The 22,889-nt window shown below is 48.0% G+C and overlaps 1 protein-coding gene across 1 annotated transcript; it reads left to right on the top strand.

Moving 5' to 3' along the window:
* Nucleotides 1-3,260: 3,260 nt before the first annotated feature.
* TSPAN31 (tetraspanin 31) lies at nucleotides 3,261-21,063 on the top strand. Its single transcript, XM_066584397.1, has 6 exons — nucleotides 3,261-3,441; nucleotides 11,268-11,435; nucleotides 12,694-12,774; nucleotides 14,116-14,256; nucleotides 15,530-15,643; nucleotides 20,743-21,063. The coding sequence occupies exons 1-6, from the start codon at nucleotides 3,379-3,381 to the stop codon at nucleotides 20,815-20,817; spliced, it is 642 nt and encodes a 213-aa protein (XP_066440494.1). The 5' UTR covers nucleotides 3,261-3,378; the 3' UTR covers nucleotides 20,818-21,063.
* Nucleotides 21,064-22,889: the final 1,826 nt, after the last annotated feature.

Below are 22,889 nucleotides of genomic sequence, written 5' to 3'. Positions count from 1 at the left end.
CAGTAAGGGCTCGTTCACACAAGCGTATTTGCGTACATAATATGCAGTGAATAGAAGCCATTGATGTCAGTGAGTCATTCACATGATGTATATTGTCACACAGCAGGACCTATTTTGTTGCGTACTACGCACCCCAATAGGCCATTGAAGTGAATGGGCCGCGCAAATACGTGGTGAATGCGCAGGAAACCTATGTATTCACTGCATATTTGGGCACCATCTCAGTGGGCCCATCTGCGTTCTTTTTTCCGTGCCCAAATATGCAGGCATTAGCAATTTTTGATTGCGCAAATACACAGCGTATTTGTGCTACCGAAATACCCATGTGAACAAGCCCTAATAGTGACCCCCCCAGCAGCCACCATTAACCCCCCCTCTCAGCAGCCACCATTAACCCCCCCCTCTCAGCAGCCACCATTAACCCCCCCCTCTCAGCAGCCACCATTAACCCCCCCCTCTCAGCAGCCACCATTAACCCCCCCCCTCTCAGCAGCCACCATTAACCCCCCCCTCTCAGCAGCCACCATTAACCCCCCCCTCTCAGCAGCCACCATTAACCCCCCCCTCTCAGCAGCCACCATTAACCCCCCCCTCTCAGCAGCCACCATTAACCCCCCCCTCTCAGCAGCCACCATTAACCCCCCCCCTCTCAGCAGCCACCATTAACCCCCCCCTCTCAGCAGCCACCATTAACCCCCCCCTCTCAGCAGCCACCATTAACCCCCCCCTCTCAGCAGCCACCATTAACCCCCCCCTCTCAGCAGCCACCATTAACCCCCCCCTCTCAGCAGCCACCATTAACCCCCCCTCTCAGCAGCCACCATTAACCCCCCCCTCTCAGCAGCCACCATTAACCCCCCCCTCTCAGCAGCCACCATTAACCCCCCCTCTCAGCAGCCGCCATTAACCCCCCCCTCTCAGCAGCCGCCATTAACCCCCCCCTCTCAGCCGCCGCCATTTACCCCCCTCCTCCAGCAGCCACCGCCATTTACCCCCCTCCTCCAGCAGCCACCATTTACCCCCCTCCTCCAGCAGCCACCATTAACCCCTCTCCTCCAGTAGCCACCATTAACCCCCCTCCTCCAGCAGCCACCATTAACCCCCCTCCTCCAGCAGCCACCATTAACCCCCCCCCCATAGCCACCATTAACCCCCCCCCCCCGTAGCTACCATTAACCCCCTCCTCTCAGCAGCCACCATTAACCCCCCCTCTCTCAGCAGCCACCATTAACCCCCCCTCTCTCAGCAGCCACCATTAACCCCCCCTCTCTCAGCAGCCACCATTAACCCCCCCCCTCTCAGCAGCCACCATTAACCCCCCTCTCATCAGCCACCATTAACCCCCCTCTCATCAGCCACCATTAACCCCCCTCTCAGGAGCCACCATTAACCCCCCCTCTCTCAGCAGCCACCATTAACCCCCCCTCTCTCAGCAGCCACCATTAACCCCCCCTCTCTCAGCAGCCACCATTAACCCCCCCTCTCTCAGCAGCCACCATTAACCCCCCCCTCTCTCAGCAGCCACCATTAACCCCCCCTCTCTCAGCAGCCACCATTAACCCCCCCCTCTCTCAGCAGCCACCATTAACCCCCCCCCTCTCTCAGCAGCCACCATTAACCCCCCCTCTCAGCAGCCACCATTAACCCCCCCCTCTCAGCAGCCACCATTAACCCCCCCCCCCTCTCAGCAGCCACCATTAACCCCCCCTCTCAGCAGCCACCATTAACCCCCCCTCTCAGCAGCCACCATATTAACTCCCCCCAGCAGCCACCATTAGCCCCCTAAACCACATACTTACCTCCTCCTTGCTGTCTGCGCTGCTTCCCCTCCGCTCACATATTAACATTTTCCACATCACTTCTGCTTATTCAGCAGTTCCAGCAGCCTGATTGGTTGTTTGGGTTGGCTGATTCACCAAGCAACCAATCAGGTTGCTGGAATTGCTGAATAGGGCAGAAGTGTTGTGAAAAATGTTAATATGCCAGCGGGGAGCTGCAGCACTCCAGCTGGTAATAGCTTAGTGGTGAGCAGCGTCGGCACGCCGCGGGCCACATGAAACGAGGCAGCGGGCCGGATTCGGCCCGCGGGCCTTGTGTTTGACACATGTGCTTTAGATGGTAACTATTTTCGGCCGGCGTTTTATCACGGCAAAGTCGCCGCGATAAAACTCACGTGTGAAAGTAGCCGAAGGCATACAGCGGTCGCTAACGGTCCTGATGGACACCGATCTGCATGTGACATCTGAACTGTCTGCTAAATAATCCGGCTTCTCCAGAATTCTATCACGGGCCAAAACTGTGACTTTTTAATCGTTTATGCCATGCTCTGCTTTTTTTCCCCAAAAGTTAGGTGGGATCCGGCTTTAGGCTCACAGTCTGAGGCCGAGAAAATCATGCAAGAGTTGTGCGTTATGAGGCACACAAATCTCGCACGAATATGAACCCCTTTGAATGGAGTCATTGATGCGGTGTGGGAAAAAAATTACGGCATGACTAGAGATGAGCGAACCTACTCGTTTCGAGTAATTACTCCATCGAGCACCGCGATTTTCGAGTACTTCCGTACTCGGGTGAAAAGATTCGGGGGGCGGGGGGAGGCATGGCGGAGCAGGGGGTAGCAGCGAGGAACAGGGGGAGCCCTCTCTCCCTCTCCCCCCGACTCCCCGCTGCAACCCCCCACTCACCCAAGGTGCCCCCCCCCCCCCCGAATCTATTCGCCCGAGTGCGGAAGTACTCGAAAATCGCGGTGCTCGGGTGAAAAAGGGGCGTGGCCGAGTAGGTTCGCTCATCTCTAGGCATGACCTATATTTTCGCATTGCCTTTAGAATTGTTTTCAATGGGACAAGAAAACACATTGTTTGTATTGTAACCAATGATGTTACAGCAAGCTTTCAAGTCTTCTATCGATCCTTCATCAGGCTAGAATGGATAGAAGACACAAAAGCTTGCTAGTAACATCATGTAAAAGGTATCATATCCACAATATTACGTGGTTTCTCTCACTGAGAACAATCGCTGTCAGCAGCAATAACCTCTGCTCTCTGATACATTTTTGTAATCCTTTATTTAGGACTGAGCAAACAAAGAACAGTTATGTGTCGCATCTCAGCGCAGTGTTTATAAAGGGAGAGGCGGGTGGAGCAACATGGCCGCCTGTTACGGTCCACTTCCGCTGACGTCACTTCTACGCCGGAAAGAGGGACTTCCTAGGAACTACTGTACGCCGGATGCGGAGACGGCTGCGTGCTGCGTAGCCAATGAGCGCTCAGCAGTGACGTCACCGGCTAGCGGTGCAGAGGGAGGAAGGAGAAGAGCCTTCCCTCTTAAAGAGACATCCCCGTTCCTAGCGGCGCCGGTGTGAGGAGCAGCGGGAGGAGGATGGTGTGCGGCGGCTTCACCTGCTCCAAGAACGCGCTGTGTGCGCTCAACGTGGTGTACATGGTGAGTCCGGCGCTCACAGAGCATTGTCTGCCCCGGAGGCTCACAGACTGCTGTTGTGGCTGGTAGACAATTTCGGAGGGCTTCCATTGATGCCAGTGTCTGATCCGCACCCGATATGCAAGTGTTATGTACAGGCTACGGGTTGCTAAGCAACAGCGTGGGGAAATACAAATAAAGAAAAAAGCCCTGTACTGAGCATGACTGCCTGCGTGCTGCCGCAGTCGTTCGCAACACAGAGGATGCGGTCCGCAGGTCGCCGGACGGGTTTTTGTCGTGTGGATTTTGGCAGATTTTTTATTTTTTTGGGGCAGATTTTGTAACTCATCCGGTTTGCGGTAAATGCGCAGCAGCTCCGCCCCTGTAAGCAGCCGTAAAAACACCCTCCGATTTCGGAACTCTCTCCCCATCCCGGAGGGGGGGTGGTATCGCCTGCATCTTCTCTGCCCTCCCTCCATTCAGTTTTTTTGGGTCGCCGCCATCTTTATACTACCTATTACGCTATAGAGCTTTGGTAGTGTAAAGGCGATATTTCATGTGATATGTGAATATGGAAGGCGCACATATGTAGGAAGCGGGGGATTCTAAGACCAAAGGGGGGGGAAGCCTCGGGGGTCTCTGGTCATCCAATGGTTGACTGGAGCAGCGGTGACCGTGTGCCACCGTTGCTCCCTGCGCTTCCGTCCTGTTCTGGGGATCAGTGGTGGTCCCAGCTGCTGACACTGTGTAACCCCTATCCTATCGCGGCACAATCCCTTTAAGGGCGGCTTCCCGCATGGTATCTGCACTGGGGTAGTGCAGCGGGTGGCACTATTGCAGGCCGCTGCCCGGGATGAATGGAGGTGGATCTGTATACTCTCCTGGCACATACAATAAGCGTACACTACATATACAGTGTGAGAGGCTCTAATCAGTAGGGCCATAGGTGGGGGTCTGCCACATGGGACCCTCAGTCAGTTGCTTCCTGGGGCTGCCATTCCAGTACACAGACAGATCTGTACGTCATGCAAACGTTCGGGTTGGTATTTGTAGGAACTCTTCCATAGAAGTGAATAGGACTTAACCTGCAATACCAAGCAGGGCCACTGCACAACGTACGGCGCTCTCTGCAAGATGGCCGCTTTGTATATAACAGGGTCTTGAGGGAGCAGCTGATCGCTGGGGGTGATGTTGAAGATAAAGTCATCAATGGTAAGAAGTGGAACAAACCTTCTTCATGTAAACCTGAAGAGTGCAGCAGGAGGTGGTATGGCGGCACACAGAGTCCAGTCGTGCGTGATTGCATGCCCAAAGATAAAAACGTGCGCCAATGCTGCCAGCCATTAAAATCTGTGATTCTTCCATAGCCACCAACATACATGACTACTGCAGGGCGCTGGTCTCCGGCTGTAACTACCGGTCACAGCATTCCCTGACCGCTGCCAGTAACCACAGGGCGGAGTACTAGACACGCCAACAACTACATGAGCTTCTGGGTTTTGCTTTCTATGGACTTCACCCACACAGTGCGGTTACATCCAAGTCTATTGCTGCAAAAATGCCATGGTGGTTTTTTTTTTTCCCTAAATGATGGCTTTTTCACAGTTTTGTTGTAGTCGCAGCAATAAACTTTCACGTCCTTTATCCTCACATAAAGATGTGACGGACACTCTGATCCAGCGGCATTTCTCTTGTGGAGCCGTGGATGTGCTGTGGATCTGGAGCACAAAACCTAGCATGAGAAGTCCAGCATTTGCAGCGCCGGGCTGTAAGTAGGTCCGGCCTATTCATGAGCCGGTGGTCCATGCATCCATCCACCTTGATTGACTCTTCTTTGGCTGTTACACGGCATACCAAGGAAAGTGGCAATCACAGGAGGTGGGAGTTTGGAGAATGGGAGGAAGATGGAAGGGGAGGAAAGTCTATAAACAAGAGTCTTCGTTTTCTCCCTCAAACGAGAACTTCTAAACCTGGGGGGAGTCTGTCGGTGAAGGCCGATGTGGACTCACCTTGTGCCAAATGTACAAAGGCAGCATTCAGCGATGTAGTAAACTGCATGTACAAATATGGGCAGCGGCCCGGGACCGAGGAGTCAGGGACTTTCTAGGTGGTTTTCATGTTACCTCTAGGTAATTTCCGTCATTGGGAAACCCCTTTTGGGGAAGGTCTGTTTCTCTTTTGGCTTGAAGCGGCCTTCATAGAATCTTTGGCTCTATTGAACACCTACCTGGCCTGATGATAATTGGGCACGGGCGTTTACCTGACCATCGGGCCTTGTCAATAAACCCAAGATCAGCTGCCGGATGAGCAAGCGCTGGTTCATCAGGTGATGATAACTTTTGGCCTCCTTCACACGGGCGACACAGCATTGCAGCAATAACGCATCGCTGGTCCATGCGATATCGCTGCGTTTTCTCGCTGCAATACTGTTATTTTGTAGCGCTACAAAGTTGCGTAACTCTGCAGCACCACTTTCAAGGATTTTTGGGTGGGGGCTTGAAATATAAGACCCTAGCTGCAGGGGGAAAAAAAAACATCATCTTAGAAGCGCCGTCTGGGGCTGCTGCAGCTTCCTCCCAGTCCCCAGCAGCTGTCTTCAGCATTTCTTCTGGCCAGGGATTGAAAACTCCCCGCCTCCTGGAAGCACTGCCTCTGATTGGCTGACGCTTAGCCAATCAGAGCCAGCACTCAAATGGCTGTGATTGGTTCATTGAGTGCTGGCTCTAACTGGCTAAGCGTCAGCCATTCAGAGGCAGCACTTCCAGGAGGCGGGGATTTTTCAATCCCCGGCCAGAAGAGATGAAGAAGACCAGTGCCGGGGACTGGGAGGAGGTTGCAGCAGCGCCGGACAGCGCTTATAAGGTGATGTATACACTTTTTTTTTTCTTGCCTGCAGCCAGGGCTTAGGTTAGGGGCTTTGGCAGTAGGATTTCCTACTGTCAAAGTTGCGTCGCACCACGCGAGAATCGTGTTTTCATGCAATGCAACAGAGAGGAAGGCTCCATAGGGAAGCATGGGATGCAGAACCAGCGGGGTTTTGGACTAGCAATGTCCCATGCTACAAAACATTGCAAATGTGAAGGAACCCATTGGAAAGCCTGGCCTTCACATACATGCGATTTTTGTTGCATTGTGATAAAATCGCAGACTTTGACGCCCGTGTGAATGAGGCCTTATGCCACCATGAAAGTACTTGCTGGTGGAGTGGGGTGTCTGTGGGGATGCTGACCTACAGGCTGGAGGGGTCCGTGTTTCCGGAGACTAGTTATTCCTGGGCAGGTGACGCTTCTTGCTACCTATCTAGGAGTACAGACCTGGACCCCCCCATGTACGCGACTACATTCACGCGGCCTCTTGACCGGTCCATGCGAATGCCGTATGCAGGTGCTGGGAGGCAACAATGTTATTCAAAATTGCGACTGACTTCCAAGAGGAAGTGAAAAAGTGGGTGTAAGGGGAAAGTTTTCTGTTGTGTTCTGATTTGCATGCCATGTGACAGTTGTACGTGGGCTCTGGCTAGTCGTGGGGAAGCCGTCTGTGTCACTTCCCCTTTTTGGTAGATGAGGTAGAACATCGGACCCACGCAGACAGTGTAGCACGCTGTACAGTGTATGTCCGCTCTTAGTAGTAGGACCCTGGTACTGAAAGGCCCATAGTGGGCAAGAGTAGCTGATGAGCTGGCACCCTTGTGGTGCCAGCTGGGTGCTTCACCCACCACTTCTCAAACAGCCTGTGACTACTGTGTCCTCTATGAAATAATCCGGGGGTCTGCTTGTTCTTTAGACCAAGTGCTTCTATGTGACGGCCCCAACTTTTTTCGTCTGATACCCCAATGGAGGCCGACGTGGATATACTGTATGCGGCATGGGCCTTAGATGGTTGTACTAATCTGCTTTAGCAACGTAACGGACTCCTTTTGTGCACTTGGTGTTCGGATGGGTTCATGAAGGAAATTTCAAGATAAATTGAGGTCATTCTTAAAGATTTCGCCCTGGGATCAGATATCGCTGTGTTTCAACTGGTGAGGATTAAAGGGCCACTCCGGTGCAAACACATTTTGCCGTCCCTGCGTCCTCCTTCTCTGACTACCTGTCACACTCCGCATATTGCAGCCCCCTCTCTGATGCTTTTCTGGCACCCTCTTGATGGTGAGATTTTTTTGCTTTCATTCTCACATGTTTCCCATGATGCATTCGCTGAGGCGATACCATTTTTGCCTGCTGGGGGAAGTTTAATTATCGTTAGCTATTAGTCTTTTAAATAAGCTACAGACCTTTAACTATACAGTCAGGAGGATAAGTTGTGATCTCCTCAATTATAACTGTGATCATCACTAGTAACAGTGATAGGAGTGTCTGTGTCCGCCTCTATGCACGTTCTGTGGTAGATCCTTGTAGCACAAAAACTGAGAAACTGACTAGAGGATGAATCCATAACCCCAGGCAGATCTGAGTTGGTCAGAATTGAGATCACATAACGATTTGAGGAAAACAAAGGCGTAGTTTCAGATACTTTCTAAGAGAAACCAAGTAATCTTGAAGATATGCTACCTTTTAATGGCTGACAAAAATACATGATGTTAATGCAAGCTTTGGAACCTCTCAGGGTTCTTCAGGCTTAAATGAAATGGATCCGAAGAGGCAATGCATTATATAATGCATGCCTCTTCGGATCTATTTCATTGAAGCCTGAAGAAGAACCCTAAGTAGGGGTGAAAGCTTGCATTAACATCATGTATTTTTGTCAGCCATTAAAAGGTAGCATATCTTCAAGATTACTTGGTTTACTATTAACTTTTCAGTTAGGTTTTAAATGTTCCCTCTGCCTCAGTGACTACTTGTTTATTCCTTACAGGTTGCAGCTAAGCAAGAGGTACATCTTACTGGCAATGAGTTTAGGGGGTCTCAGACCCTCTCATGACCAGTGAGAAGTTGGCTATAGTATTACTGTATTGTAAGCTGCTGGGCCTCCTCTGTGTGACTTTTGTCCTGTGTGCTGGCTCGTCATCAGTGTCACAGGGTCTCCTGGCCTTCTGGATCGCTGACCTGGCAGATGCTAGAATGCGGCCTTGGATTTTGTTTTCCAACTTTTTTTTTTTTTTTCTCGTTTTAATAGACTGAAAAAAGTACCTAGAAAACCTGTTGTATTCGGTTATCTGTGTCCTACCCATCCAGATGATTACATAGATATTACATGACTCGCCTCCTGCGGCTTCTATGTGATGGAGGAAGATGGCAGAACATCCTACAGCGGTGAATAAAAGGCACATGACCGCTCCTCTTACACCTTGTTGGGATCGCCCCTGGGATGGGAATAAATGACATTAGTTGAACGATCAAGCCGCCTGCACACGAGCGGGTCGGATCCGGCAGCGAGAATTCTCGCCGCGGGACCCGACCCGAGAGCCTGCAGGGACGAGCGCGTACTCTCCTGCGCCTGGCGGCCCCAGCTCTTTCATGTGCCGGCTGCGGCGCAGCCGGCGCATGCGCAGACCGGAGCCGGCGGCCGGGTGAGTGCGTGCCCCGCACAAAAATAGGACATGTTGCGGTTTGTTTGCCGCGTGAGATTTCGCGCGGCCAAACCGCGTCCGTCTGCATAGGAGTGCGTATTGTAATGCACTCCTATGCAAACTTTCAGTGGCGGAAATGGCGGAAGTGGCGGCTTTCGGCCCGTGTGCAGGCGGCCTTACTGAGTTGTCGCCTTCTGCCTGATGGGGTGATCTATGTCTGCAGGGATGTTCTGTCTGGTAACATTGTATCCCCTTTGCTGCGGGTTGGTCTGGGTGCAGAAGCTACAGTGTTTCGGCTTCGTCTGACTTTAGCCTCCAGGGTTGCTTTTTTTTTTTTTTGCACTGCAAATATTTTGGTATTTGATTTTTAATTACATGTGTAATTTTTTTAGGTGTCAGGGAATTTAAGTATGTGCCGCTACAAGTCTGTAGACTCATTAGCGTGTGTGTGTGGTTAGTCTAAGGGAATGTATTACTTGGGCTTTTTTCCTGCAAGAAGACTTAAACATTTTTTTTTCTTCCATTGTGGCTTTACAAAGCAGATTTGTTGTAACTTTTGTGGCGGTTGGGCATATAGGGACAGCCAGGGGGCTCTTCTACACTTTCTCTAACTCCAAAGTTACTAGAATGAGTTGGCACGCAGGTCCCGCTCGGTGTCTGTAACTTCAGCTCACTTCTATAGAGTTCCAGAAACCATGTAGCGCAGCAAACAATTGTTTGCCTGCTTCTGGCCGCTGCATGTAGAGGGGTCTTGTCATCTCTACCATAATTGGCCAATATGGGAGTACCCCTTTAAATGTATAAACACTGATGTCATTAGCGCAGAGGATTGTGTTGCACTTACTGTCTTACTGTACGTGAAGATGGGGCACAATATAGATCGCTGCGTTGATATGAATTGCAGTTATTAAAGGTTTGTAAATAGAGATGAGCGAGCACGCTCGTTGAAGGCTGCTACTCGATCGAGTAACTGTGTACTCACCTGAGCAGCATGGGGGGGGGGGGCCTCACTCTTCCCCCCGCATGCTGCTTGAGCGAGTACACAGTTACGCAATAAGAGTAGCAGCCTTAAACGAGCGTGCTCGCTCATCTCTAGTTGTAAACTATTGATGACCTATCAGTAGGACAAGCTATTAGTAGTAGATTGTAAGACAATGAGAGAGGAAAAATATAGAACTCACCACCTCACTCCAGCACAGGTCTCTTCTCTAGTAGTAGATTGACAGAGGTTCATTATCTGGGACCCACCGCTGATTAGCTTTTTGCAAGGCCAGTATACTCATGAACAGAGCTGATTTCTGTAGGAAACGGACAGCTCCGTTCTCTCTTCAGTGGTCAGGCTTGGTATTGCAGGTACAGTTTACATTCAGTTCAGTAGGCACTTTGCCTGCATTACCAAGCCTGGCCACGACAGTAGCAACGGAGCTGTCTGCTTCCTGCAGAAATCCACTCAGTGCATGAGCTCACCAACCCAGCAAATGACTCATCAGCAAGATCCCAAGTGGTGAGCTAGGTCATCAATAGTAGATTGGTAGGAGTCCCAAGGATACGCCATCAATAGTTTGCACTTGTAGAACGTAAAGGAGTCGTCTAATTGTAGTTTTGAACTAAGCATGGATTCGTATCAACAGAGGAGTAGATAAGCGCTGTTGGATCAAAGCTCTAGTCCACATTTCGGTCAGAAGGACTTGCGCAGGGCTTGTGGAAGAAGGACCGGCCTGGGGGTTGTGGAGACGTGATTTTATTTGACTTGGCGATACAGGGTAGCAATACAAACCGTAACCCCATCTGCTGACACGCACATGAAGCCAATTGACCTGTTTTTGTATATTTTTGGTTTTTTGAGAAAAAGCTGCAGTAAATCCTAGCAAGACCATTAGGGTTCCTATAGAAGCGTTCACATGAACGATTGTTAGGTGGGCTAAATTTGTGCACCTAACAAAGATAAGGCATGTGGTGCGGGCAAAGATAGGACCTGACCTATCTCTGGTGCGTGCTTTCCATAGACTCCTATGGGAGCTGGAAAACGCGCACCTCGGATCATGTGAACGGGCTACTTAAAATAGCTGGAATTAACCCGTTCACGCGATCTTTCATGCAGTATAGCCGCGATCTTTTCACCCGGCTGTACTGCGAGTGGACAGCGCTCGTGTGAAGGTTTTGCGTATCGCAATGCGTTCTGCAAGATGTAACTGTATACTGGTTGTATAGAAGACTTCATTCTAGGAAGTCGGTGAGTTCCATTCTTTAGGTTACGTAGTAAGATGTAGATATTCTCCTATTGCCGCTCTGTCTATGGTAAGTCTGTATACCGGTGCTAATGCTGCTTCCTTTCTTTCAGCTGGTGGGCCTCCTGTTAATTGGAGTGGCAGCATGGGGCAAAAGCTTCGGGATAGTGTCCAGCCTCCACATCATCGGCGGAGTCATCGCCATTGGAGTTTTCCTTCTTCTAATTGCCATCATTGGATTAATTGGAGCAGTTAGTCATCACCAAGTGATGCTGTTTATTGTATCCTTTAAGCTGTGTTGGTATCCGTCACATGGCAGGTCATGCTGGCACACCAAACGTGCCATACTGACCAGTCAGAAGGCTTTATTAAAGAAGGGGTATAGGCAAATGGACAATAGGCGATCCGCAGACCAAATCCTAGGCCTTTCCAGACCCTCCTGACAGACCTACAATGGAATAAACGAAAAAGTGCGTGTCTAAATGATCATTGTTTCAAGGCAAATGACTTTTGTGGTCATCAATCAGCTGATAAGAACATTTAGTGGAGAGATATGGGTTTAAAAAATAATGCTCCCTTTCCAAATTTGCAGAAAGTCTTAAGACCCATTTACACAGAGGGATGATTGCTGAAAAGTGATCGTTTTAGTGATTATCGTTGGGTCTAAATATGCGCCCTTCGTGCACTTTTTGTGCACTGCTAGCTGATCCTTAAATTCAGTCCAACCTTAAATTTGTCTTTCACTCTTTTCAGTAGTTCTCCAAGGGAAGTGCTGATAGCATTGTGGAGAACAAAGGATCTGAGCACAGATAAGAGCCTAGGGCTATTAACCTCATTCAGGGAAGGCTTCATTTGCATACTTAATTGGTACTTAAGTAGCTACTTAATAGTTTATGCAAAATGATCGCTCAAAGCTGTCACTCACTGTCATTTGAGGGATCATTGGCTCCTGTAAATGAGCCTTTACTTCTGAGATATCAGTGCTTCCGTTCCCGATGTGCAGGAGAGGCCGGGTTGTGGTAGTGATGTGCTGACTCGGAGGGGCTTTGGCTCCTCTTGCTTGACTCTTAAGGGCGCCTGTCCACAGATGTGATGCCGGCGAATCAGGCTGTCTGAAGTTTTTCATAGCGTTGCTATGGAAAGCGCTGGCCGTGTGTGTGTGTGTGTGTGTGTGCGTGTGTGTGTGTGTGTGTGTGTGTGTGTGTGTGTGTGTGTGTGTGTGTGTCGATTCAGTCCAACTTGTGCGTTAGTCATTTACACCTCTGCTCATTCTGAATTTAGGAGTCCAATGGGCGGTCTTATCTGTGCATACAGAGATTTCTGTGAATCACTGATGGCTCCGCCCACTGGACCTGTAAACTCAGAATGAGCAGAGCAAAAAAATGGATAAAATACAAGTTAGACTGAATCTTTTCCCACAAAACTCTCCATCTGCTCAGCCCCTCCTGCTAGAACACGCCGCCTACAGAACAGACTTGTATTTTCAACATGACAGGTTCCCTTTAAATCCCCGGGTTCAGCTTCCTTAACTGTTGTCAGTATATGGTGGTTTTAATTCTCATCTTTATTTTTCAACTGGTGGTCTCCTGCTCCTGCTTGGCTATGAATTCATCTCAACAGGTAAGGGACCCCTTTTCCCCCCCATTGTCAGTCTAGCTTGTGGTTTGTAATCCCTTGGAGACATGTCCATTCTGTTTTTGCCTCCATGCTTTTAAAACAATCATAACTTTTTTCTACTTTTTGGCGTAGCTGTATGAGGGCTTGTTTTTTTACATTATATGTAGGTGTTTATAGAAAGCAATTCAAAAGCTACTTTATATTGTCCTGCCAGTGGGGTTGTGTGAGGGCTGGTATGTTTTGGGCCAAGATGCAGGTACTATTGGCCCTCGCTATCTGGAAGTGCTGCAGCATCTAAACTGTTAGCTGTCAAGATTCAAGTTCTCTCTGAATCTGCAGTCAAGCTTAGCCTGTTTTTGGTAGCTGACACCCACTGGGTATGGAGCGGGCCCGGCTCCAAATCCCACTGCATACGAACCCACGTGTGTCAGATGTTGCCATGGGCCAAAATGGGCTATTGCAAATTATAGACACCTTTTCCTAAAGGTGCTGTAAACCCAAAGTGAGCGGTGCAGAATAGGTAGTCTGCATGTGTGCACACGTATGCATATGTGTTTTGTGGGATTATCTGCATTGCTAGTATGTGATCATGGGGGCGGACATTTTTGCAGGTTTCTGTCAGTTATGCCATTGACTAACAATGCGATCACCCTCTGATATCACTGGAAACAATATATCCCTTTCAACAACAGTCAATTGAGATGTTGTTTTGTAGGTTGACAGTCGGGCACATAAGCACCTAGCAACCATGCTTTCACACAGCAGCAATAGTCATTCAATGAGTGAAGGTGGAGCAGGCCTGAGATCTCTTCAAGCCGCGCGCCTCCATTCACAGTGAGCAGGTAGTCATTCAAAGAGGAACAAATGGAGGAGACAGACTAGATATTATGGAAAAAAACTATTTGACAGTGAGGGTGATCAATGAGTGGAACAGGTTTCCACAGGATGTGGGGAGTTCTCCTTCAATGGAAGTCTTCAAACAAAGGCTGGACAAATCTATCTTGGATGACTTGGTGAATCCTGCACTGAGCAGGGGGTTGGACCCGATGACCCTGGAGGTCCCTTCCAACTCTACCATTCTATGAAATGCCTGTTTATACCAAGCAAGAAGTGGCTCACTAGTCCCTTTGTTTAAGAAGTGTCTACTAAGGTAATTCTTGCCCTGTGAGTAGTTGCTCGTACACAAGACCGTTATAACCGAAAATCTGTTTTCACCCCGTGTAACGGTAACTTGAGTCCTATTCTTCCAGTAGCACACCTTATCTATTTATTAGAAGCCCTGCATTTTGTGTGTTTTTGGTCCCCCTACCTCCGCTATGACCAGCACTACTTTGCTTTCTACAGGAGCGGTTTCTTAACGAAGCATGGACTACCATGAGCAATGCGACCAGGAGAGAAACGGAGAAGACTTTGGGCTGTTGTGGATGGCTGAACGTCACCGGCAAAGTAGCAGAATATAACGAAGAGTTTGCATTCTGCCAAGCGGTGAGCAGCGCGCTCCTCGTCAACATTAATAACCGTTTTTAGAATTTGATCAGTTTACATTTATTTTTCTTCTTCTTTACATTTGTGGTGCTTTCACTCTGCCTTTCACGTATTTTCGTTCCCCATAAAGTCTAAATGGGCTTGTGAAGGGAATTTAAAGGGAACCGGTCATCATATTTTGAGCTTCATAAACTACATTATAGGGCTCAAATTTGAAGGCTTGGGGGGGGGCAGGGTGCCGTGTTTCCCATACTCTCTAGATACCCGGTTCTAGCGCTGTGTCCGCACAAAGTTGGCATTTTCACACATGTCAACCTGGTCGAAGCCCCTGCAAGTCCCATTCCAACGGTGCCTGGTCCCGCACTGCACGCAGCTTATGCTCCAGCGGTTATGTCCTATCACAGGGGCAGCCAGTTATCGGCTCTGTAACTCAGAATCGGCTGGTGAATGGCTGCAGCGTTCACATGTCCTCGTGTTGGGACATCGTCACTGGAGCCGAAAGACTAATGTAGCTGCGGACCTGGCACCGTTGGAACAGGAGCTGCGGGGAATCAAGTGAAGGGTAACAACGGTGCTGGCTGTGCCGGCTGCTTACGTAGTTTCCATATACTTCAATGGGAGCTGAAGGGCCCGGCTCTTTCTGTAGTTAGTAGCTGCCAAGTGGCCACGAAGTATAGCTGCAGATTCCGATCTAGGCTATGAAAAGCCAGGATGGCAGCACCCCTTCAGGATATGGTCACACATTGCTGATTTGCTGCACCAAAGGCCGCAGCAAATCAGCGAGTGTAAACCTACTCTTAGGCTGGGTTCACACTGGGTGGAATTTCCGTGCAGACTTTCTGCATGCATTTTTAAACCCAAGACTAAGCAACAAAGTGGACAGCATTTGCAAAAATCTCGTTCACACGCTGCGACAAGCCACACAGAAATGACATGGTGCGGAATTCAAATCTGCCATATGTCAATTGTATCGCCATTTCCGCAGCAGAATATAGGTGGACAAGCTGCTGTGCGGGTTTTGAAGCAGCCTTTCCGCTGCAGAAATCTTGCAGAATTTCCGTGCGGACCTGCTGCGAACATTCCGCGAGATTTATGCTCATTGGGAACCCAGACTTAAAGTCCCCATTCTGGAAGACCCCAGTAACTAGTTTTTGTACCCCCTGTAAGTGTGCGCTCAGTTACTGTCTAATTGAGAACTGTCTGAATATCCCCCTGCTGATCATTCAGTTGCGTGTCTCTGCTTATTGATGTTCTTCCTGTCCTTTACCTTCAGGATTGTAAGATTACTATGAAATCATGTGAGACGTGCGGCAACAAAGCGTTGATCCACGCTGATGAAGCCCTGAAAATCCTCGGGGGTGTAGGACTCTTCTTCAGCTTTACAGAGGTAATATAGTTTTCCTAAATGGTAACATACTGACAGAATATTGAATGTGATATATGTAATATTACACATATCTGCTTTCAGGTGGGTTGTCCTGCGCTGTTCCCAGTGCATCACCTCACCGTCACAGCGCAAAACTGCCAAACATGTTCACATATATGCATCGGAGGCTCCGCTTCTTCCCCATATAACATTATAGTTTTTCATGCTACTGGGAATTTGTTTTTTCATAACTCAGTAGTACAAGTGTACTACTTATTACAGAAAAATGCCACCTCTTCCCTTTTGCACTGTGAGTTTGCCGATAAAATCTGTACGCAGGCAACCATACATGTCTTTGGGCAGCATGTAACCTCCTCCATCGCAAAGGTGAGGAGAGAGCAGCTAGAGTGTGAAAGCCACACAGATGATGCTGATCCTACTGTCTCGCCTCTGTGTTGGCTTTACAGATACACTGCTCAGTCCTGCTGTATAATGTCCTTCATGTTGCTGTATACACAAGTCTCATATTGGAAAACATTTTTTCCATAACTATAATAAAAACACATCTCCCCAAGAATTAAAAATTTACAAAAAGCATTCAAAAAGTCATATAACCTTCAGATTGTTACTAGAGATGAGCGAGCATACTCGCTAAGGCTAACTACTCGAGCGAGTAGTGCCTTATTCGAGTACCTGCTCGCTCGTCTCTAAAGATTCGGCTGCTGGCGGGGGTGGGGAGCGGCGGGGGAGAGCGTGAAGGAACGGAGGGGAGATCTCTCTCTCCCTCTCTCACTCACCGCCGCAACTCGCCTGTCACCCGCGCCGGCAGCCGAATCTTTAGAGACGAGCGGGCAGATACTAGCATAAGGCACTACTCGCTCGAGTAGTTTGCCTTATCGAATATGCTCGCTCATCTCTAATTGTTACCAATTGAAACTACAGGATGTCCTGTGTGGCCCTCACACAACCCTATCGACAGAGGGGGGGAATTATGGTCAGAAGATGGCAGAAGAAAATAATTTTTTTTCCTTCAAATATATTTGTTTTTAAGAGCAGTACAGAAAAAAAAATATATATAACTTGGTATCATACTGACCCAAGAAAAGTTATGTAATTCTTACCATAGTGCACACTGTAAAAATAGGACTATTTCCCCACCCCCCACCCCCAGGTTGGCAGAATATTTTTCCATTTCACCCCACTTACAAATTTTATTTTATTTATTTTTTCCTTAAAGGGGTTCTGTCATTAAAAATTATATACTGACCTATTCTACCCCGTCAGTCTACTTAACAGATCTTCACCTCCCCCATCTTTTCCTGTCTCCTGCAGTCCGGGGGAGGGGGTCACCACCTCCGCTCCAGCTGGCTGATTCCTCTCCTTCCTGTGAGGTTACGTACATTGCCGGCAGTCGTCTTCCTGCCAGCCAATGTATGTTCTGTCGCAGCTCCCAGGCCAGCAGGGGTTTAAGGTTTCATTTCCAGTACACTGGATCGTAAAATTAATACAATTTGAAAAATACAACTTGCCATGCAAAGAGCAAGCTCTCCGACGCTAGAAAAATAAGTCATGAATTTTGAAAGTGAAAAGCAAAAAAAAACCTAATTCTAAGGGCGGCCACCTATGGGCATATTTGTGGCCACAAAATCGCATTTCGAGCATGGGGGAAAAAAAGCAATATGCTCTATTTTGGTGCGCACCAAGGGCTTCTGTCTGCACAGAAGTGTGCACTGAAATGTGTGATTTCACTTTGAGTCGGATGGCGCGCCTACTGAAACATGGCGCTGCCAGGACTGCGCCGATGTGAGCTGTCCCCACAGTGCCAAATACTACAGTAGTAATCGCCAATACGGGCACGGTGGCATGCAACCGTGTGTCCTGTATAGCGCATATACGTCACTGGCGTGAGTGGGGCATAAAAAGGGCCGTGTCATTCAGAGGCTAACGGAGGTCCCGGGCTGCTGATGGTTCGCATTTCTAGGAACCATTCTGAGAATTGGATTGTTAATAAGGGATCCACAGCCCTCCAACAAGGTGCGAACAGAGCCTGAAGGTGCAGCCACACAGACATGTTTATGGTCTCCTCTGTGTACTCTCGGATCTTCTACGGATTTTTGCAGTAGTTACAGTCCAAAAATACAGGGGGGGGGAGAGACTGCGCCTCTTACACTGCAGAGTTGGCACTACATCCTGTACTCGGCCAGAATGACATCCTTCCTCGCTGCTAGAATAGTTTGCATAAAATCACAAATGCTTTATTTTTCAGTAAAATGCCACGTTTTGACCGTCAAGTGGTCTTTCAAGCATAAGGCGTCTCTCACACAGGGCGTTTGCAAAAACGCAACTGAAAACGCTGCCCATTCATTTCAATGGAAGACTCGCAGCTGAAAACGCCCAAAGATAAAACATGCAGTGCTTTCAAAACAGTTTTTTTTTTTCAAAGCAGCATTTTCAGCCTTGTGTGAGCAGCCCCATTGAAATGAATGGGAGCGTTGTACAGTACTGAAAACGCAGCGCTAAACGCTGTACAAAAACGCCTGTTTGAGAGAGGCCTAAGTGTGTTACTCAGGAGCTGTTGTTCGTAGTTCCCACAGCGGCTCTGCACCCCCTCTGCCTCACTACCGGAGTGCTGTTGTCCGTAGTTCCCACAGCGGCTCTGCACCCCCTCTGCCTCGCTACCGGAGTGCTGTTGTCCGTAGTTCCCACAGTGGCTCTGCATCCCCTCTGCCTCGCTACCGGCGTGCTGTTGATAATCTGCTTATGAATTGTCGCTGCTAGAATAGTTTCACTTTGTTCAGCGCGGTTTCCTGGAGTTGTATGGACCTCCAGCTTTACCCTGGCTGACATGATTTCTTTAACTAGACCTCTCCAGCGTCGGACACCCAACGCGCTTCACATTCTTCTTACTTATTTGTTTTCTGTAACCAGAACAAATTGCTAGCTGCTGACCCTGACATAATCCCTCTTACTACCAAGGATCAGCTAACCCTGAACACTCTGGTGTCCTACAATGAGATTACACTTGTTTTTTTAACCCCTTAAAATCAGCCCATGTTTTCACTCCAAACATTTATTAACCCCTTCATTCCCCTAACATACAAGTATAAGTCTCCAATGGGAGTTAAAAAAAAAAATGGAATTGTAAAAAAAAAATTTTTTATTTCTAAAAAAAAAAAAAAAAAAATCTAAAAATGCATTTGGGCATCTGCAAAAGTCTGTTCCCTGAAAGGAATTTATTATTTATCCCACACTGTACGTTATCAGAAAAAATGTACAATACCAGAATTACGTGTTCTTTTCTGGTCACTTTGTGTCCAAGAAAACCTCTAATAAAAATTGCTCACGAAGCCCTATGAACCCCAAAGTGCTGCCAATAGGAACGAGCGCTCACACAGCTGTATCGACGGAAAAATAAACATGGCGGGAGAAAAGAATTAAAAAAATAAATAATAAGTGTGTGGTTTTTTTTGTTTTTTTTAAATATATATTTTTTTACTGCCCTATATTTGGTATTGTCCTTATCATACTGCCCCACAGACTAAAGCTAACACATAATTTTTGCTGCAGTATGTATGACTAGCTGTTACACAGGCCAATCGTTATTTGATTTTTATGTCTGAGCGATGAATGAATTCTCATTCCTCATTCAGCCACTGCCAGCACACACTGAACAATTCTTCAGATTGCTGCCTGCCTACATCCGTTATAAGCGAATGAAGCTCTTGGATGCAATGGAGCCGTCTTTACTGGTGCCTGAGAGGGGGGGGTCCCAGTGGCCCCTCTGCATCATCAGAAAATACCAGTCCACAAACGGCATGTGGGAGCCCTGTTGCAGCTTTTGGATTGGGCTCCTTCAGCCTAAAGGGGTTTTGTGGGAGCATAGCTTTCAGATTGGTGGGGGTTTGACTACTGGAATCTGCAGCTAGCCCGAGAAATATGGATTATGGAGGGTTCCACTTGCTCAGCTGCCACTCCATTCAAGGCCGGACCTTCAGGACTGCTGTGGGGGTTCCAGTTGTCAGACTCTAACCAATCAGAAAGTTATCTGCACCCTGTAGATGCGTGATAACTTGTAAGCGGCATACCAGGATCCCTCTAGTAGCAGCGGTGTCTCTTACAGCATCTCCTAGTCAGCTTTAAAAATCTTGGCCAGCACCAATGACTTCTGCTAAACACGACTTGGGTACAGTCCATGAACTCTGAACAGGAAACGCGAGAACAACCAGTCCCTTCACTAAATTTTGTTTAATGATGCAATAGCAGGAACAGTGAATCTACAATTTACAGTATCTTCAACTTCTTCCATATCTTGTCCCAGGAGGCTCCAAATTCTCCCCCCCCCCCCCCCCCCCCCACACACACACACACCCCACCCCCATTCATGATATAGCTAGCCCCCCAGTATATAGAATTCGTCTAGCTCAGTTATTCCTTTCTATCTGAAACTCCTGGCCATGTGCTATCAATGCTGACCAGCTCAGACTGACTTGGGTTTCTGTTTCTAGTCCGTCTCACAGTTTTGCGTGCTGCTATTATTCCATGATCCCTACCACAAAAACTGCTTAGTGGGCGACACAGACCCTGTTATCACAGTTACTGATGATGATCACACAGCTATAATAGAGGAGATCACAGCTCATCCTCCTGTGCACTTATGCCCTGTAGCTTATTTAGGTGAATATAGACTGGCAAAGATGGTACAGTTTCTGGCTGCTCATATAATACTCTGCTAATTGGCTGAGGGTGGCAGGGATGGAAAAATGTGTTTCTGCCAGAGTGGCCCTTTAAATTTGATTGACAGGCTCCAGTGTATTCAGATACACAGCAGCCAGCAAGCCGGTGACAGGGCAGTGTTCTCAAGAATACAATGGACTACTGTGTATGCCCGATGCATTCTTTGATCACTCCTTGATTGTGCCATTTAATAGTATGGTGATGGGTCCGCTCTTCTGTACGCCAACACACTTTAACGGTGTGTTCACATGTGCAGATTTGGTGCAGATCTGCAGCAGACTTCACCCATTCAGATTGAATTTAATTATAAAGGACCTTATTGGTTTACACCATCCATATAAGAAGTAACTGCCTTACTAATAAACCTATTTTGCTTTCTCTTTCAGATTCTCGGCGTATGGCTCGCAGTCCGTTACAGAAACCAGAAAGACCCTCGAGCAAACCCCAGTGCTTTTCTATAGGATTACTGAAGCTTCACCCTCAGCCCTTCAATCATGTATTTAATTTTATAGTTTCAGTCCTCCTTTTAGCTGTAATTTCTCGCCCTTCAGCGCCACCATGTTCTACGTAGCTAGGAGAGCAAGGACAGCGGCCAGGGGAAGATGGCAGACTGAGCTCACCGATGTGGGGGGGGCTTTATCAGGAATGTAATCGGACCACAGATTTAGCCTATCGATTATGGAAAGAAATAAACCGGTTCTTCTGTTTGTGTGTCTTTTGGGGGTAGCGAATATTCAGTCCAGTATTCTAGACGTGGGGCAGCGTTGTATGGTGGCCCTTTGGCTGTTCAGCTTCATTTCAAGTTTTTAAGTCTTAGCACGCCAATTCCAAAGAAGTAGATCCTGCCATGGTTTTAAAGGGCGGATTGAATGAAGGGTATGGTGAAGTGTACATATATGTAAAGGGACATACTGCTCATTCTTGAAATGATGTTTTTTATGTTCATGGCAAAAAAAAAAAAAAGAATGCTCCTATTTTAGCACTAATGTCTCAGTGCCGCATTGGATTAGCAATCTTTTACATCAAGGCTTGGATATACAGAAGAACCGGACCGCGGACCGAAGAAAGTGGCTACATGAGCAAATATTTCATGTTTTCTTCCAGTCTATCTTAAAGGGGTTTCCAGTTAAATACTATTGATGACCTACCAGTAGGATCGGTCATTCGTTGATCGGCCGGGGTCCGTCGCTCGGGACCCGGAAATCAAGGCAAGTTGTGCCTGTAGTTGCAAGCGCCGGCCACTACACTGAGATTGACGCAGGAGGCTTCTGTTCTGATCTCTCTGTATTTGTAGCACTGACGGCATGCACCCGCTCAGCTGATCGGTCGGGGTACTGAGCGACTGACCCCAGACGATCAACAAATGACCAATCCTGATGATAGGTCATCAATAGTATTTTACTGGAAAAAAAATCTTTAACCTTAAATATTCTGTAAATTACATTGAGAGTTGACGAACGGATTGTAATAGGGATGTTACATTATAACTCTGTCATCAGTATTTACTTACATAAATGTTATTTTCCACTGGGCAAATACTGATCTGTATTTGTCCAGTAGAAAATAGCAATAAAGAGGCAAAAAAAAGTTTAAAAAAAAATTACAGCTATGGGTAGCGAGGCTTAGATTTACATTTGGCTCCGTATTATGGTTCGCAAACCATGGAGCTGAACTAATGATCTGAAAGTGGCCTTAGGCTTTCACACACAGCTGAAAAAAAATCGGTTTTATTTCCGCAATGACATTTGCTAATTTTTTTTTTTTTAATTTTGTAAACTTTAGGGTGCATTCACACGAACGTATATCTGCTCGGTTTTTGAGCCCCCGCCCCCTCTCTGCCCCTCTGCACTATTTGCAATGGGGAGACGTGGGATGGGGGTGGGGCTAATTCTCAGAACTTAGCCCTGCCCCCATCCCACCTCCTTTCATTGCAAATAGTGCAGAGGGGTGGAGAGGAGGCAGAGGGGGCGGGAGCTCAGTTCCTGCTCCTGGCTCTTCCATCTCCCCCCCCCCCCCCCCCCCGCCAGACGAGGATGACGTATAGCGGTTCGGTGTGAAAACCGGGCCGATATACGTTCGGGTGAATCCAGCCTTACTCTGGGATTTCATTCTTTTTTTTAATACTGAAACGAATGAAATCTGCAGTAAGTTTTCGGACACACGTGGGTTGTATTGCGCATTTGAAAATCTGTAACATTATTTGGCTTGATCAAGGATTTTTTTCGTGCTGTTGGTGAAGGAGGTTTTAACAACCGTATTCACTAATGCTATATTGTACATAGTTGTGGAATGTTGGTGCAGAATTGGTACGTGGCGTGTGAAACAAGCCGGGTGTCCCTATAAATCTAGTGCTGTATTGATTTCTTGGAATGCATGGGAGGTATATAAAAGGAATGGACATGCCTTCCTGTGTTATTAGCTATAGCTCTGTGTTTGTCAATTTTGGCCCGTTTTGACACCACGATTCGTGTTGTTGTCGCCCAGACTGGCTTCTGTGCATCCTGCTGCACACATTTGCGACAAGAAAGACCCA

Source organism: Eleutherodactylus coqui, chromosome 1 (genome assembly GCF_035609145.1).
Source record: "Eleutherodactylus coqui strain aEleCoq1 chromosome 1, aEleCoq1.hap1, whole genome shotgun sequence".
Taxonomy (NCBI): domain Eukaryota; kingdom Metazoa; phylum Chordata; class Amphibia; order Anura; family Eleutherodactylidae; genus Eleutherodactylus; species Eleutherodactylus coqui.
Note: the sequence above shows the minus strand (reverse complement) of the source record. Positions and strands in the feature narration are given on the sequence as shown.